This window comes from Patella vulgata, chromosome 3, assembly GCF_932274485.2.
Source record: "Patella vulgata chromosome 3, xgPatVulg1.2, whole genome shotgun sequence".
Lineage (NCBI taxonomy): Eukaryota > Metazoa > Mollusca > Gastropoda > Patellidae > Patella > Patella vulgata.
The window spans coordinates 68,952,846-68,973,243 of record NC_065881.2 but is presented as its reverse complement, the minus strand read 5'-3'; the positions used below and the strand labels follow the sequence as shown (position 1 = coordinate 68,973,243).

Sequence of the window (20,398 nt, the reverse complement as noted above, 5' to 3'; positions counted from 1 at the left end):
TTGGATAAAATTTGTGACTTCTAGAAAGTATGCAAGCTAAAAGTGCAATTTTTCGTACAATCAATATCGAAAGGAACCAAGATCTTTAGGTTATAAACATGTATTTCAAGTTGCATCAAAATTTTAACCTCTAGAGGGGCCACAAACTTGATATACCATATTTTTATACTATTTGCGTACGAGGGGCGACCATTTTTTCTGGCAGTTTTGGTCCAATTTTCACGAAATTCAAACTCAACCGACATTATGGTGTAATGGTGATATATTCAAGCGTTTTTTTTAAATCGAATGATATTGTGGTACACAAGCTAAAAACGCAATTTTTCATACGATCAGGAAGTTACGATCCGTTATGCGCAAATATCGAAAGCAACCAAGATCTTTGGGTTATAAACATGTATTTCAAGTTTCATCAAAATCAGATGAAAATTGTAACCTCTAGTGTGGCCACAAACTAAAAACATGATTTTTCGTACAATCAGGGACCATAATCCATGAAGTTTCGATCAGATACATGACAATATCAAAAGGAACCGAGATCTTTTGGAGATAAACCTACATTTCAAGTTTCGTCAAAATCGGATTGTGACCTGTAGAGTGTCCACAAACAAATAGTGGACGGACTGGTGTACGTCCGGACAGACAGGGGCGACGACAATATACGTCCACATGAAAATCTGGGCGTATAAAAAGATCACTTTTTTCCTGTACAGATACATTGTTTTATCAAGTTTTTCCGGGAGTTCAAATGCTCATTGTAAATACCCATACATTAAATTTTCACCATAATTAATGTTCTGTGTATCATGTCCTCCTGGAACATCATATTCTTACACAATATTAATATTTTCAATCAAAAAACCCACACAAAATATCCCTATCCAGAATTTAAAACTGGGTATCAGGAATACATGTTTTTAGTTTATATTTTGAATGATAAAACTATACTTTAAAAAATATATCTTAATTTCTGGTCCAACTCTATTTTGGGGTCGCCTGTGAATCAATGTATTCAACTGACACAAGGTCAAACTTGTCTGTAGTCTGTAGACTATTCATAACAAATTGTGGACAGTCGGCCAACATGGATAAAGAACAACACAGAGTTTATTGTGACTGTACATAAATTCAAAATTCCTTAAGGTCAATATTTCATTTGTAGTTTTATTTTACCTCACTGTGAGCATTAACTTATTTACTTAAAAACCTGAATCCTTGAAATTACACTGAAATAGTGAGAAAACTTACTCAAAATCCAATCTTTTTTCATTCCAATACTGAAACATTTCTTTAATCTACAACCCGAACAAAATTTTCTCGTATGAGCATCCAATTTACAATTTCCTTCAAAACTGCATGTAAAGCTCTACAAAAAAAGAAGGTAATGGAATGAACAATTATGTATATTAAACTAGATTTTGGAAGATGGTGGAAAGGAGGGGGGATGCATTATAGTTATGAAATAAAAATATAACATATTAACGTTAAATAAATACGATGTGATCAACTAAAGTTCCGAATGTATGTAGATCAGAGATAATTGTTTTTGAGTTGCTTGTTGCCTGAGGTGCTACTCTTAAAAGGGGACTATGGTGCCTATTAGTCAAACAACTATTCAAATCAAGTCCACACTTGAACATCTGTATAGATCATTACTGGAGACCTGACATTAGGAATGGAACTAAAATCAATATAATGAAACAAAATCTATATAAAGATAAATTTCTAAGTCACTTCCAATTTCCATGGCTTAATTTGTGTGAAGATATTCTGTAAATTAAGGAGACAATTTGGACAATAGGTTACTTAGCACATGATAACCTCATCAAGGTGTGAAAAAATTTAATCTATGAATCTAAAAGCACTAATTCCGTCCAGAAATGAGTATGCAATTCAAATTTTATTTTTTACTTGGACAATCAATAATGACATAAAATGGGCTTTAACCACTACTTTTCTTCACCAACTGGACGAATGATGACCGCCATAAGCCTACTCTTATTTCGACGTGAAACTGTAAAGGGATCTTAAACAGGCTGCCAATAGTATATACATTTATGATAAGAGTAAAATTACAGTTTTTCATCCCATCTTAAAGACAAATCAGTATCAAGGAGACACCTTACAGGAAAATCCCACTGATGTTTCTCATCAAACCCCAGGATTGGACAAGTGACACTAGCCAACTCCATATGCACTAATAATGAAAGAGCCAAAGTGGACATGTGTGTTTATTTGACATCTGACAGTGAATTAAGAAGTAAATGGATATTATTAAGTTCTTTGAATACAGATAAATTGTGGGAAGGATGAATTAATACAATTTAAAATACAGATGTGACATAATTATTTGATGTTGGCGTACCATTATTTCATATGGTACGGGCAATGTGCCAAGCGTACATTATTTATACTAGTTGCAATATTGGACCCGCATGACATATTTTATTGAAATGCACATGCTGGATAGTGTCTGTATTTTAAGTTGTTTAATGATCTTGTGCAAGAGATTGCATAATATATAGATATTGCCCTCATGCTATCACACTCGTACAATATCAATATATTACTTAATGTCTCGCACTCGACCATTAAACTACAAATAATAAAAATACAACAAATGGCTGCCAATATGTGAATATCAAGACCATCTTCCCGTCTGTAAAAATGTGATCAGCAGGACTAATTCTGTCATAATTACTGGGTATTGCTTATCAGCTGCTAGATAATACCTTGGTATTGGACATCAAGGAAGGAAATACCAGAAATCCTAAATCCAACATATGTTTATCAACTTAGGATAAATCTTGTACCATACCTTATTCTTGGAGGCGTTACGTCGGAAAAACGCTTTACAGGATTCACAAGTGATTGCATCAAAATTATAGCCTAAAGCCCGATCATTACATACGCCACAAGTCAACACAGTCCCATCTCTAGGTTTTGGACGACGCTTTTGTTCTTTTTTCTTAGCAGATGTTGATGGCAGCTGTTGATTAAAACAAAACAGAAAAAATATATTCCAAGTACGTTTGCTATTGGTGTTTCCACAAAAGTTGTTTTTTATCTTATACTATTACATTCTGCTTATAAATATTTCCAATATTGTTTAATGAGCACCCCCTTACAGGCAAAGGTTGGCAACCCAACACAATGCTGAAACAAATATGTATTTAGCACCACATGGGCATAGTAATTGAAATGCTAAAATTTTTTTTGAAACAAGCGCAACATGTCACAATCATCTGATAAAGACTTATTTTTTTCTTGGCCTGGTCAAAGGAGTCTATAGGCTGTGAGTTGTTAGTAGGTGATTTCCATGTCTGTTTACTTCTTATTCTGTCCGCCTCAAAATCATAAATAACACTCAGAACCCGGCACAAAATATAAATTCAAACATTCTTCTTGGATTGTTGACCAAAAAGGGGGAAAAGGGAGGGAGGGGGGGGAGAAAGAATTGTTATAAATAGACGGACTACATTTGTCTACTATGATATGAGGTGAAACAATTACTAGTCTTACTCCATAGACCCTGTCATCAAGAATTATAAATAAGTGACTATATATAACAGCACCGATTGCTCTGAGGTATTTGAGTTTTTAACCATTTATTAACTATTAGTTCTCCATTTGCTAACTTAAATATGGATGACTGTAAATTCTGTAATAGTCCAGGAGCTAATGACAAAATAATATTCTAAAATATTTTGTGCTCGTATTATTGGATGGTTATTGCTTCCATCAAAACTTTTGAAAATTTAGAAATAAAAGATGGAATTATAAATCAGTTAAACAAAAGTATGGACACAACACAGTTGGGTCACATACCAAATTTTCACAGAGTTATGACACGGTCGACACCTCCTGTGAATGTCACATTATCTAACATTATAAATACTATAGTTTCTGAGATGTGTTATGGCTTCTCACAACATTCTTTGCTCTTCATAGATACCATCAAAGCATATGTTTTAATGCCCGAATTATAACCATTTACATAGATCCAGATGATCTCAGATAATGCAATCTCAACAAGTGTATATATTTGGCACTTTAAAGTATTTTTCAAAATATTCAGTGCTTCTAAAAATAGTTATAATTCGGGCATTAAATTTCAATTCATCTTGTGTGATAAGACTAATTTTATTAACAATTCCAGCAGCTCCTCATATGATAAATTTTCATGGTTTGAGTGACATGGGCAATAAGTTCATCATAAAATGTAGCAGTATTCTAAACTGATAATTTTAAAGATAGGAATAAAGACAAACTTCAACATAAAATGTGGTTGTTTACATTTTATAGGAAAGATAAAGTGTTTTCTATGATTTGAAAAATAGACAAGACCTTTATTCATTCATGGGATAAATAAATCAATACAATATGGTAGCTTTCAGATCTAATTCAGAAAATATATCAGTAACTGTCATCATGAACACAGATAATCTTGTTGATTATAAAGCCTTACAATAAGAAGATTTTCTATTTGTACAGTCACCCGAAGCAAAATCCTTTTAAGACTGTTTTCTAATTCAACGATGCATTATGTAAAGTTTAGATAACAAGCCAGCTGGCCGTTCTTGCTATAATAGTTCAAAAATAGATAATGAAAAATGAATATATTGAAAATTTCATTCAAATTACTGGTACTTTATTCTAAGCAAAGTTACGGTGTAGATTATTCATTAACCTATCAATGGTACTTGACAACTGAGACTTTTATTGTTAAATTTTAATATATCGCAGGTGTTTATAACCATTTAAATCTCGGCCATTCAATAGTCTAGAGAGTTGATGTTAATAAAGGTCTAAATAATAATTTATATAACATTAAAAACTGAAATAATCAGATTTAGCTATATAGAATGCATCTTTAAAATGATGAAGGTGTTAAAGGGACAATAACACTCTTGCTGGCTTGACAGCTCCAGAAAATAAAAAATAGCCTTATTCTTTGTACTAGATGTGTTAGTGTCCTACCTGTTGTGTAAATTATCCATTAAATCCTATTTTACTTGTCCAGAGGGTTCAAAAATATTTTTAAATCCAAGTCACATTTGAAAAGCTTTACGTCAGGCTTTTCAAATCATTTAGTTGAATTTTTCCAATTTTTTAAATTAGGTGTGTTAAGATGAAATTTGTATCATCAATTAATTGGAATATTGTAAAATAGTACAATTTGTTGACCAGAATAAAGATTGGGACATATTATTCAGTTACAACAAGAGTGGTATTGAGCCTTTAAGTTTATACCAAGAAATGGCATGGCAAACCTTACAATAAGATAACTTGCCAGGCAAAATACATCTACTAACATGTTCTTGGCTGTACTGTAATAAGGGTGTATAAAAATAGTTAAGGACGTATAAAAATAGTGGTAGGAGCAATGAAGGAGAAAAAAGAGAACAGAACTATTTAAGCTAAATAAAATTTCATATTTTAAAGGGAAACAATACAGCTCAATGGTAAAAAAAAAGAAATAATGATATGACATGAGTGACAGTTAAAAAATAGCCACTTCAAGTTATGTAAAGTGTTTATTTTAATTTCAAAATCAGCTTTTAAGAAGAGTAACCAAGTACCGGGGAGCAGTTCAAAATCTAGGGCACCATCCACAATCCCACCCCATTATGAATGCCAACAAAATACCTAATAAAATAACACTGAGTGCCAACGGTAGATCATATTGCCCATATAGTTGTTCGCCGATTGTTATTTCACCGGAAAGCAGTTTTATTCAAGGTCATATTATTGATTGTTATTGATTTTTATTTTTTATTTTTGTGTGAACCTTAGGGGCCAGGGGGGAGCTTAGATAGTCTCATGGGGGGGGGGGGGGCAGTCAAACCCACCCACCCAGCTCCTCCCTTAAATCCGCATTTGCTATGTACATTGCTTTTGATTTATAAGTAGGCTAATATAGGTTATTAACATCAATTTCACAGCTATAAGCTATTAATAATATCAATTTCATAGCTTACTTATCTATAATTATGTTCTGTTAATTTCTTCAAATCACAATTACTAAAGGTATATACATGCAATAAAATGCATCATAACTGCCAAGCAACATACAAAACAGTACACCAATACAACACAATGTAAGTGCAGAGTTGCGCAAACATATTGATTGTTGCGATTATCTACACTGACTGTCACAGATCTTGATAATCAATTCTAGGACAACATATTCGAATATATTGTTCAAAGCAGTGATATAAACACTCAGTAATCTATTTTTGTTCAGCGCATGCCTTCATTGTCACCCCTTCAATCAAACAATTGAAGTTTTTTCGGATCGTCACTACTACACATAAATCACTAGATACCTTAATAGACTTTTGTCATAAAATAAATTTGTAAATAACAGATTCTCACATAATGGGTAATATATAATGGTCAATTGAAATTGTATAATTTCTAGCCTTGACCATAATAGGAAAGCAAAACCTCTGATAGATTCACTAAACTTTTTCCCTCAGGAAACTGATTGTTTTTTTCTTCTGTTTTTCAGAATGGTGGATGCAGAAAATGATCCGGGAGGGGTGGGGGGGTGGGGGGGGGGCGTGACAGACCTCAGAACTTTGAGAGGGTATGGGGGGATTTCTTGCATCTGAGGCCATTTCTGAAGGAAATCTACTTTTTTAAATGTATAGGCTCTCTCCTAGACTCGATCATGTATAGGCTCTGCATGAGCACGGACCACCTTTGCCCATGCCAAAAATAAACAGTCATCATTCTATTTCATGATACTTTGATGGAGGGACTTACCAATTGGATTTCAAGGGAGTCTATTAGGATTTTCCAGGATTTTCTGGCATTAATTATCCAAAACCTATTGAAATTAAAAAACACATTAATCTACCACCATGTATGAATTTCAATTCAATCGGATGGTAACTTTAGCCACTAGGGTGTCCTCAAGCAATTGTGGACAATGGGTTGATGACCAGACATGGGGAATGACACTGATGTGTATCCTTCTAATCCAATACAAGGTTTGGAGCGATTATTTGGCAATAATGCCCAAAGCATTGCAAAGAGTGGCCAACTTGGAAAGATATGTTATAGATATGCATATCCTAACAATCAATTGTCTAGCCAAAATTTAAATAATTTCATAAAAATTTGACAAAATTTTGGATGGCTGAAATTTTGACAAAGTGGCGTAATATCGAAAAAGAGAAACTACAACTTACACTGGATAAACTACTTGTTAAATCCACAGACAAGAATAAATATGTGATCAAGGATTGGGAGTTTAATATTTTGTTAACACAAATCCTGAGGAATGGTAACATGGTTTAAAATTAAACATAAACTTTATAACGAAATTTCAGAAAAAAAAAAAAATTATTATAAATGTAACCTAATATTGCAGTAAGAATGTTATTCTTAGAAATCTTGAGAAGTTTTCTGTATTTCAATTGTGAGAACAGAATTATTTTACAGATGAAAATGTCAGAATGCTTATATTTGGGTGAAAGGAAGTTTTTTCGGGATTAAAATACTAAGGAAATCAGTTTAAATAACTCCCAAAACAAACAAACTCACAATACCACAACAACATTTTATCGTGAATGATCAGGTAATGAGAGATGTTTTTGTGACAATAAGAGGATTTATACACACCGTTTTTTCTTTTAAATTTTGGGTTGATACGAAAACTCATTAAAGTTACAAAAATTTCACTTTTTGCTATAGAGCTACTAATTATTTCCCTGTAGACTTTAATGTTATTTTCATCCTGTATATGGTTTGTTTTGGACAGTTCCAGGATTCCAAACATTATAGCAACAAGCTAGGAGTCCAACATGTCCAACATGATTGGTTCGAATTTTTCACTATGCATGGTCTAACAGTTTAACAAACCTACTTCGGAAATGTTTTTCTTTCAAAAGTTAATTTCAAAATTGGACAGCAAAAATTTTCATTCTTCTAGGAACAAACTAGATCTTCCTAGAAATACTATAAGTAGCCCTTAATGCACAAATTCAAGTTTTGTATTTGATCTGGTACTTTTCAGGTTTTCTGCAGGATAATGTCAGAATGCATTATTCTATTTGAAATACATCATATAGGAGAGTAAGTTACTAAAGCTGTTTGATCTACTAATCAAGTTTTTGAGCCAAATTAAAGTAGCTCAATATCATTCAATGTCATTGACATTAAAAACACAAATTATTTGTCAATTTAAATCAATTGTTGTGATCTTAGCACGAAAAGATGGGCTTCTGATATCCAAATTTAAGACAAAATAAGCATTTTATCATTGGTACACGTATCGTGTACCATAATACGTGTACCATAATGTGTTTCAGTGTCATTTGTAACAAGGGACTCAAAGAACAAGGCTAGACATATTCCACAAGTCATGTCAAACGGTGACCCCCATATTCTTATCTGGAGAGCATGCACAATAAATACTATCGGTGTAGACTGAAATAACCAGATGCTAGAGATTGCCATTTTTCACCCAACATAACTGATAAGAAATTATGGTAAAAACAGAAACAATTGAATGTAAATCAGTTTATATACATTCATATTACATTATGATATGCGTTGCAACCCATTTGTGTCAATATTACTATTAGCGATTTAGCTCCTTTAAATCTTTAGAAAGTGTTGATATTCACAGCAATTTTATTGAATGATGCACACTGAAATTGATGATTAATCATTTGATTTATATTTCATTTAGCCTAGTTATCAAGATGATTATCTTATATAGACTTAATTTTGCCAGAAAAATAACGAGTCTTCCAGTAGGTAATGTATGAGCCAATCTAGAAAAGTATGTTATGTTTTAGAATGTTTTTTTTGATGTTAAAATACTCCTCATAACATCCATAACAATGCAATAATCATTAGTTGTGAATGTCATGTAAAGCACCAAATAGAAATGAAATGAAATGGAGTTTAACATCCTACTGTTCTACTCAGACTGGGCTAATGAAGACGGGCATATGCCATACTGGGAAATTTTGCCCGGAGAGCGGCACTACGGCCTACTCTTATATCGAATTCCAACTACCAAGGGATCTTTTATGTGCACGCCAATGTGTACACAAGACCTCAGGTTTTCGATCCATCCAAACAACTATATGTCGTCCCGTCCTGCACCATTGACAAGGAAGAACAACGCCGGAAAATCCTGATGAACTTTCTTGGCCAACACAGAGATCAAACACGGGACCTCCAGGTTACCAGGCCACCGTCTTACTCAACAAGCCACCTTAACTCCCAAAGCACCAAATACAAAATCAACAACATTGTTAAATTTCATGTAGAAAGCTAATTATGAAGTTATTTAAAAATTCAAAAATTCAGTTTCCAATAGCGATCAAACAAACAAACTTTCTCTTTTATATATATGTAGATTACAGACACTTAATTATTTATCATTCATTACTTCAAATAATGATGTCTTTCTTAAGAAAATAATGGAAAGTGAAAACAAACAACATGGCAAGGTTTAAATGGCAAGGTTTAAACTTTGAATGGTTGACAGGAGGCCATTATCAATGTATCTCACTAGGCTTTAAGGACAATATTGGTGTCAGTCATTATCACATATGTTATAGAACTGGATAAACACGTTCCAAACATAATTTTAAAACAGAGATCATTGCTACGATAAATGCGTAACGAAAATTTGAAGAAACGGAAGTGACAAAAGCAAAAGGAAAACACAAGTTATCCTTCTATATAATTGACTGAAGTAACGAGTGATAACAGATACACAGCTGAATTTCAAAGACCAAAAAAATATTGAATGTCACAAGATAAGAGAAAATAAGAAAAATAGAAATAGCCCATACATTCCAGGAGGGCAGTTTACAAATGCACCAAAAGAAGTGAAATGGAAATGAAATAAAATGGGGTTTAACGTTCTACTGTTCTGCTCTGAAAAATAACGAGTCTTCCAGTAGGTACATGTAATGTATGAGCCAATCTAGAAAAGTATGTTATGTTTTAGAATGTTTTTTTTGATGTTAAAATACTCCTCATAACATCCATAACAATGCAATAATCATTAGTTGTGAATGTCATGTAAAGCACCAAATAGAAATGAAATGAAATGGAGTTTAACATCCTACTGTTCTACTGGGCTAATGAAGACGGGCATACGCCATACTGGGAAATTTTGCCCGGAGAGCGGCACTGCGGCCTACTCTTATATCGAATTCCAACTGCCAAGGGATCTTTTATGTGCACGCCAATGTGTACACAGGAACTCAGGTTTTCGATCCATCCGAACAACTATATGTCGTCCCGTCCTGCACCACTGACAAGGAAGAACAACGCCGGAAAATCCTGATGAACTTTCTTGGCCAACACAGAGATCAAACACGGGACCTCCAGGTTACCAGGCCACCGTCTTACTCAACAAGCCACCATAACTCCCAAAGCACCAAATACAAAATCAACAACATTGTTAAATTTCATGTAGAAAGCTAGTTATGAAGTTATTTAAAAATTCAAAAATTCAGTTTCCAATAGCGAACAAACAAACAAACTTTCTCTTTTACATGTATATATATGTATACTGATGTCCAAAAGAAAGTATACACACTAAAAGTATGACTAAGTTTTGTTTGGATTAAAAACATTTGATAAAGCATTACTGAGTTTGTCTCTTGCGTCCAAACTCTACATTTCTAAGCAAAATAAAAATGTGAAACAAATTGACATTCTACCCAAATACCGTATACCATGGAAAAACGACTTTGGTTGATGCAGCACAAAATGCACAGTGTATACTTTCTTTTGGACATTAGTATAGATTACAGACACTTAATTATTTATCATTCATTACTTCAAATAATGATGTCTTTGTTAAGAAAATAATGGAAAGTGAAAACAAACAACATGGCAAGGTTTAAATGGCAAGGTTTAAACTTTGAATGGTTGACAGGAGGCCATTATCAATGTATCTAACTAGGCTTTAAGGACAATATTGGTGTCAGTCATTATCACATAATGTTATAGAACTGGATAAACACGTTGCAAACATAATTTAAAAACAGAGATCATTGCTACGATAAATGCGTAACGAAAATTTGAAGAAACGAAAGTGACAAAAGCAAAAGGAAAACACAAGTTATCCTTCTATATAATTGACTGAAGTAACGAGTGATAACAGATACACAGCTGAATTTCGAAGACCAAAAAATTATTGAATGTCACTAGATAAGAGAAAACAAGAAAAATAGAAATAGCCCATACATTCCATGGTAATGCACTGACTTTTTTTATTATTTTGGTTTTCTCTCATCTACTGACAGTCAGTTATATAGAAGGTGACTAGTGTTTTTCTCTTGCTTTCGTGACTTCCGCTTCTTCAAATCTTCTTACGCATCTATTGTAGCAATGATCTTTGTGTTAAATTTATATTCGGAACGTGTTTAACCAGTTCTATCACATATGTGACAATGGTTGACACCAATATTGTCCTTTAACTGCAGCTGGCAGTCTACAATCTGTCTTTAATATGTGTTTCCAGATCACAATTATTCATCTCCAAATTTGACCAGCAGTTATCACTGGAATCCGGGTATTATTTAATCTTGTGTATTTACGAATTTATAAACAAAGATTTGATATTAAACGAATGTGAAAGAAATTAGTGCTAGATATACAAGATTAAATGAAACCCTGGTTACAGTGTATAAAGAACCCTGTAAATATTATTCAAATAATAAAATGTACATATATATACATGTATTGTCACAATAATCGTAATATAAATTTCATGTCGATCCGATATAGTTCTTTCTATTCTCAATAATACACATAAATTTTAGTCAACAATAGATGGTTATTAAGAGACATGAGATTGGTTATCCAGCCAGGAGGGCAGTTTACAACTGCACCAAAAGAAGTGAAATGGAAATGAAATAAAATGGGGTTTAACATTCTACTGTTCTGCTCCAACTGGGCTGTACAGTGTGCTACGGCCTACTCTTATATCGTGGGCGCACGGGACCTCAAATCTTTTGCGAACACACCTATGTGTACACAAGACCTCAGTTTTTCGTCCCAGCTGAACAACTATACACTGTCCTTTGCCAGATCCCCTGTGTTCTACACCAAATGACAAGGCGGAACACAGGGCCTTCAGGTCAGTAAACCGACATCATACTCCCTGAGCCACTGCAGCTCCCAGCACCAAAAGAACACACAACTAGTTCATAAAGCAGAGATGGTAAAATACTGCAAAATTACAATTCAGAGAGAGACAAAAATTGAGTTTAACGTCCAACTAGATCATTTTGGAATTAAAATATGGTATAGTTTATACTTCAATAATTCACTTAGACACAGGGTTCTTTTTTAGCAGTGGGAAAAGAGTATCATACCGGGTTAGGAAACAACCCTACTCTCATGTCATGTACAAGCACAGGATCAAAATCACAACACCCACATTCATGACAGACTTTATGATCTAGGGGTCAAAGACTGTATTCATTAGCTAGGTTGGTGCAGAAAACCCCATTTCAATTCATTTCCACTTGAGGCCTTGGATTTCTATATCTGTATCAGCAGATGTGGGATTATAAACTTCTAAAAACTGTTGTGTCTCTCATATTGGTAGAAATGGTAAACATATTGATTTTCAGTCCATGGATATCTTGGTTACTTTAATAATGTCTTCAATGTGAGGGACATAGACAGGTTCGACTTGAAATTACAAGTGGGAATTATAATTGGGTTTAAATGAGATTAAAGGAAATCCTAGCTGTAAATCTTTGACAAGTATATGACACAGGCCACGATAAGGTGTAGAGCTAACACTTGGTTTTGCTTGAATTGATTTTCTTCGATACTGGAACAAATCCGGTGTAATTTTTGATATGGCTATACACAAAATAATATATATAATGAGACAATAATCACAACTTAATGATCAAAATAGTACAATAATCACAACTTAATGATCAAAATAGTACAAATAAAGTATTTATTGTGACAAAAATACCCTTGTTCTTTTGAAAAAGGGGTTGGATGGCCGAATGGTTAGCACGCGCGCGCTGTATCATACGGTCTGTCATTGAGTCAACTGGCGTGGTTTCGATTCCCTGGTTGTACGTGACAAGGAGTAGGGTCGCCTGTCCAACCTCGTGGGTTTTCTCCGGGTCCTCCGGTTTCCTCCCACTGCTAAAGACCCCTACGCGCAAGCGAATTATTGAAATAAAATTAAACCATGTTAGTCCCGAAATGACCTAGTTTGTGTCGAGTGGACGTTAAACCCCATTTCTCTCTCTCTCTTTTGAAAAAAGTTAAGTATTTTGATACTGAAGACATGGATTGAAATCTACAAGTTGTATCTTAAATTGAAGGAGTGTCAAATTCCAACAATCTTAGTATTTTTCAATAAAAAAACTGTTTTACAAGTGTGTAAGGGACGTTACAAATTCTGTTTAAAAAATAAAACAATTTTTTTACTGCATTGAAAGTGTGGCTCATCACCTGTATCTATATTTATGTTTATGTTACAAATGAAGAGGTATACATGTACTTGAGTGATATGATGTACATTTGAGAAGAAACTATTCACATTTTCGATCGTCTCCTTGAGATTCTGTTAAAAAATCACGTCTGTTATTTGCCTTTATGATGATTGATGATAAATATATCCCGTCCCGTTCATGGCTCTTCTGCGGTTATTAGCTCCCTTGTTCCACACACTGTTCATACGGGTAATTAAGAATGGCCGATGCGGGGACACGATAAGTAAATTCCATCCTTAAACTTCTGTTGTTGTCACGTCCGTTATGCCAAAATCACGTCCGTTATATTATTACAAGAATTTGGCAAAAAAAAGAAGAGGATATTACAGATGCCAAAGCCACCTGCTTTGCGCTCAAAATGAACAGCCATTCCACACATTCGGGTGATCGAACAAAGAATCACGCAAATTTAATTGATAACAGTTTGATCTCCGATTTTACGTGTAACGGATGTGATGGTGGACGAAATTGATAATGTCAAACATCACTACCGTTACACAAAGAAGATAAGATAACTTAAAGAAACTTTATAAATTACATTAAATTACACAGATTGTCTTAAAATGTCCTTAAAGTAAGAATGGAAAAGATCGTTAAACACCGACACTGTCTCAAATACACCTCACTGACTCAGAAACCTTGTCAGTGGTGAAGGAATCGATAAGCATTCGGCAACCCAACCCACCATACCAGTAATAAGATAATAACTTGAGCTGTTTGAGCTGTCAAGGGAATAACGGTGGCTCAGTTGACTCGATAACCTGGTGGCTCCGTATTCGAACCCGGTGTAGGCCGAGAAAGTTTAAAAGGATTTTCCAGATTGGTTCCCCCTTGTCAGTCAGTGGTGAAGGACTGAGGTCCCGTGTTCACATTGATCAAACATTGTTGAAAATCAATAGGTTTCTTCATCTCTTGAACAAATTTCAAGTCAATTGGATGATAACTTTAGCCTCTAGACTTGTGGACAACAGATGGAATGTCAATATATGACCATATTTCTATGTGGGGGTAAAAAAAATGAAACAAGCTAATAAACAGTGGGAACTGATTTGCTTTTCCTTTTTTCATTTGTCTTTAGAACACACTTTGCTATTTGGGAGCTTTCCAACAACCTGATTATTATCAATAGTATTAGTTCATTATGTGTTGTATTTCTTATCTATTATTAGACATTTTCATTTTTACTTATTGTTATCAAGTCTCTTGTATTGTGTATTATCTATGCCTATCATTTTACCTGCAAAACTGTAAAAACGATAATGTTCATTTTTTGTGACTAGAAGTAGTGACAGATGTCATATAAGGCGAGGTATATATAAAACATTTTATTTAGTTTAGAAGCAATGTTGTACTTAACTCAATATAAAGTCTTTTAAAAACTCAATAAATAGATTTAAATGCATAGAAACAATAGTACGCGTAATGGGACATCTAATGTTGGTGAGATTCACAAGAGACAACCGGATAATTAACGTTAATGATTTCAAATCGCTACAGGCGTCCTTAATTGAATCAAAATAACATTATGATGATCTACTATTAAATATATACATTATGTACATGTACATACTACAAGTGGCATATAAATATAGAAATTAATGGTTTTCTAATTGCATAAGGCCTCCCACAAAGAATTACAAAGATGTTTTAAATAATGTCATAAGACTTAGTATGTAATATTCTGAAATAGACATATTTTTCAGAACAATAAATTTCAAATAGACATGATCAATATCTACCTCACTAGGAACAAGAGGATAAAACTATGTCATTGTTTAAATCATTGTTAAAAATAAATGATTTTATATCAGTTTGTATCTATAATATAGATCCATTTATGAGACATTTGAAAAGTTTGTTCAAATAACTCTTAAAACAAAAACAATGACCGTATGGAATGGTATGGAATGATTGGAGTTTGAAATGACATGAAATTAAGTGTACAGTTCATGACCCTTTAAATTTAAAGCAAGACAACATTGTGGTACTAAATCAATGCTACAAAAAAAAAATGGGATTGTTGCAATTGGTCAGAACCATAATCAAGTTATGTTGAAATTCACCAACAAATTAAAGATGTCTCTACTTCGGACAGTTTATAATTAACTATCCCCTGAACATGTGTGAGACTGAAAAGAAGATGATACTTTCTTACCTGAGTGTCTTGTGCCTCCGAATTGGATGGTAAAGGCAGCCATGATGAGTTGCTTGAACCATCCATTTCTAATTTTACCTTTCAATTCCTAACATATCTCCTGGAAAGAATGATAAATTATTGTAATTTGGGTGCTGAATATTGTTTCCTAAATGCAGTCTTAGTTGGTAATTAACGAATAAAATAAGGCAATGAATTCCCCAATAAAGTATGTTAACATTTATAATATAATGTTTTGTGATTTTCTAGTTAATCGTTTCTGGGCTTCAGCTGCGAAATTATGAGACATTCTGGACCTATACCAACTCTTTTGTATATGTAGTGAAATTAGTACACAGAACCTATGTTTATTATCCTATCTGAATGATTAGACACCATTTCCTTGTCAGTCCTGTACAGGCTTTTGGCTACCCCTAAATTTAAAATGAAGCTTCAAATTTCCTAAAGACTCAAGATCAGCCCTGATCAGTTATGCTCAGACAATCTTGAAATAGTTAAATAGAATAACTGAAAACCCAGTCTAAACAAGGTCTGACTGAACAGTAGTTACTGGCTTCTTTGTACAGCCATATAACTTACATGTACATATATATCCCATCTTATTGTGGCAGCTAAATTTTCTTTTCCTTTGGCGATTTTTATCATTTAGCAGACTTTTTTTTTTATCAGAATTGTGTAGAGAAGGGATAATAATCTGTGCAATCTTGTTTGAAATTAAAATACTAATTTCTGAATTTTTTTTCCATATGAACCAGGGGCGCAGATCGCCAAAAACTAGTGGTGGGGACAGTCCATGCGCGGGCGAATATTGGTAAAGAGGGGGGTTCGGGGTTCCTCCCCCGAAATTTTTTGAAAACTAGACGTTCTAAAACGCACTCTGTGGGTATTTTCAGCATCATTTTCTGGCAAACAATTCTAATCCCTGAGGCAGCAAATGATACGAAATCTAATCTAAAGACAAATCTTCAAGCCACCGTTAACGATTTATTCTCTCATGTACACTACAAGAACTAGAAATATTTACACTACTGAGATTTCAGCTCCGCCTCCATTCCCAGTAGTGTTCGAAGACTACGTAAAGTCTTTGAGCAAAATGTGTATTCAATTGGATACACAAATTTACAGGCTTACAAATCTTTTAATTTATATAAACTAAAACAAGCCACACACACAGCTAAACATATCAATATTCAATCCCAATTGAAATAAATGTAAATCATTGGTGATTAAAAATCCGATGGCAAAGGCGAAGTTTCCCACGTTAAAATTAAAAAATGGCGACCACATTGAAATATAACTTTTCGCTTTTTTTAAAAAGTTAAATCTAGCTGTTTATATTGTTCCCAGAGCTATTTCAATGATTCACATAGTACCAGTTGTATTATATTATCTATTTTGAATGTGACAGTGGTAATGTTATGTTAGAAATTTCGCGTTTGGAATTTTATAATTTGCGTGATTTATCATCCAGTATACCAGATAAAAACAAAATCTCAGTTATTTAATACCCAGCGTATCAGATATGCACACCTACATATACATATTATTATAATCCCTATGGAATATTTTAATTATTTACTGTTATAATATGAATTATCACATATTCCCTGTTAAATAAAAATCGGTCACCGGGTGCAGCTGTATAACTTCAAGCACCCTGGCCTCAAGTGCCTGGGACCAACTCTACACTTTCTGAAATGTCAATAAAAGCTCTGGAATGATTTCAATTTCAAAATATAAACAGTAAGCAAAACATCGGAAATAAGTGGTGGGGACACAGTATATCATGTCCCCACCACTAAAAATATTGGTGGGGACGCGTCCCGGGATCTGCGCCCATGATATGAACACAACCCTGGGCCTGGGATGAAACTATATCACCCTTAATAACTATGTCAAATACACTTTTTCCAAAAGCTTTTTTTTGAAATAATTTAAAATTTATAATACTAAAACTATTTCGGCAATAAAGACAAAATCTGAAGTGCATTGACTGCAGTGATAATACTATAACCCTATTAGTAAGATGGGAAATAAGCCACTTGTCACCGACAAATTAAAGATTTGTCAGCGTCAATTTGTCAGGCACTTATATTTTAAAAGCAAGTACAGGGCCGTAACTAACTCGGAGCAACGGAGCACTGAGGGGGGCGGGAAGTGTTCTCAGGGGTGCTGTAAAATTGACGGACAATGTATATCTATTGTCTATTGTTTTTATGGTCGACAAGTTTTTTACGGGGGGGGGGGGGAGTCATTAGTTACTACCCCTGGTCCAAGTTATGATACAATATAGCCAGCTGCATCATCTTTTCGATCATCTTTTCGATTATAAGCAGAAATCCAAAGGAGATTATTCAGTCAAGGTAAGGGCATCTAGGAGTTCAGACCGGACAACGGCCATGTACATGTAAGTTAGTTGGAAGCTAGGACCATGGTTCCCTCCACACAAGCTATTTACGGGGTCTTCAACTATAAGATATTTTGTACTTGATATATGTTTGAAGAACAATAAAAGTATGATATGCAGTTGAATCAGTGTTGTCATCATAAAGTCCCAAAAGTGTAACAAAAGGTAACTAAAAAAACATTCTGACTCAATATTAAGCTTTCCTTTACACTTGATGTGGGTTGCAAGACATGTATTTAACTCTGCAGCAGAGTATGCACATGCAAATAGCTAACAGATGAACACAGTCACATAAAAAATAATAACCGATTTTATTGATGACCATAAATACCAAATTTAATTATGTGAATAAAACACTAATTTAAACTGAGCAGTTTTTAGCTTAGTAATAACTACTTAAACATGACCATAGAAGATTTAATAAAGATACATTTAATTGGAGATTAGATAAAGAGCTGGAAGTTCTCACTATAATAATTAAACACTAGATAATGTAAAGGGAATTTGCTGAAATTTTCAGTCAAATTGATCCACTCTGAAACGAGAATTTAGCGATTAAATTTCCATCCTATCCTTGATCATCATTTATCATTACTAAAGTCTGTACGATAAAAAACATAGTCTTGATTATCCATTTCATGATTAAATCATGAATGAAAGTTGAGCAGCAAATCGGATCCTAATCCAGTAAATATCGCAGGCTACCGATGACACCGAGAGTTGATTATGGTCTGGATAAGTTAATTAATGTCTAATTAATAATTTAGATAACATTTCAGGCCTAAAGAAAGACCTGGAATAGGCAGATTTAGTTCTTGCATAATGTATGTTTAATACAAATTCTATAGAAATAAAAATGTGGCAGACCATAATATCATACAAAAGGCATGAAAGTAATGTAGTGGATTCGTAATCTTTCCAAATACAATATAAACAAACCAACAGTGAGGCTAAATGTCTCACACCGAAATTCCAAAATAAACAGATAAAACATATTGATTAATTGTACATTTATCTTTTTCAAAAGTATTGAGCAATCAAACTGATTATTTATACTTAGTCTAAGCATAAAATGTTCACGATCAGACCCAGTCAGGTTTTGAAGTAACTGGTAGTGAAACTATATACAAAGTTTCATCACTCTCCATCAGTTAGAATCAAAGTTATAATGTTCCAAAGCATCGACCAATGAAATTGCTTAGCTCTGCTTATCTTTAGTGGAAAATTGTAATCACTGAATGCAGTCAAGAAATTCACCTAATGAACATCTACATCAAGTTCAAACATTCTACCTCGACTAAATGCAGAGTTGTTATGCACCAAAGTCTTGACCAATCAAATTGCTTATCGCTACTTAGCCTAAGCAGAAAATAGGGTTTAACGTCCACTCGACACAAACTAGGTCATTTCGGGATTAACATACAGTTCAATTTTATTTCAATAATTCGCTTGCACGTAGGGGTCTTAAGTGGGAGGAAACAGGAGGACCCAGAGAAAACCCACGAGGTTGGACAGGCGACCCTGCTTGTCACATACAGTTGGGAATCAAAACCACACCAGTTAACTCAATGAAAGACCTTTTCATAAAGCGCACACGCGCTAACCATTCGGCTATCCACCCCCACCCCCTCATCATCGAACTTAGTCAAGGTATTAATGTAATGAAACTATACACCAAGTTTCATCACTCTCACTTAATTTGACCTGAAGTTATCGTGCCCCAAAGTATCAACCAATCAAATTGCTTAATATGCTTACCCTATGCTCATCTTCGAACTCAATCAAGGCATTTATCTAATAAACACATACATCAAGTTTGAACATTCTAGCTCAATTAGAAGCAGAGTTATTGCGTCCCAAATAGTGTGACGGACGGACGGACAGACCCATTTCAATAGTCCCCTGTCTTTTGAAGAATAAATAAGAGTGGTAATTATCATTTATTACCTTGGCTATACACAGCAATAAAAAACAAGCCAACAGTGAGGCTGATGTCCCCCGCCGAAATTGCAAAATAAATAGATGACACATATTAATTAATCGCACATTTATTTTTTTCACTAAGTTTCATCACTCTCTATCAGATAGAATCAAGATTATCTTGTCCCAAACCATCGACAAATGAAATCGATTAGCTCTGTTTAGCTTCAGCTCGAAATGTTAATTATTGAACTCAGTCAAGACATTCACCTAATGAACATCTACATATACATCAAGTTTAAACATTCACCTAATAGACACCTATGCCAAGTTTGAACATTCTACCTCAATTAGAAGGAGAGTTATTGTGTTCCAAAGTTTCTACCAATCAAATTGCTT

The 20,398-nt window shown here is 34.0% G+C and overlaps 1 protein-coding gene across 1 annotated transcript in view; it reads right to left on the bottom strand.

Annotated features, from left to right (window-relative positions):
- The window catches only part of LOC126816386 (nuclear hormone receptor HR96), a 64,470-nt gene that overhangs the window by 22,421 nt on the left and 21,651 nt on the right, over positions 1-20,398 (bottom strand). The window contains exons 2-4 of the mRNA XM_050542853.2: positions 15,673-15,772; positions 2,819-2,989; positions 1,249-1,366 (exon numbers count right to left, since the gene is read on the bottom strand). Coding sequence (XP_050398810.1) covers positions 1,249-1,366; positions 2,819-2,989; positions 15,673-15,738 — 355 coding nt within the window. The 5' untranslated portion in view covers positions 15,739-15,772. The remainder of the gene's footprint in view (positions 1-1,248; positions 1,367-2,818; positions 2,990-15,672; positions 15,773-20,398) is intronic.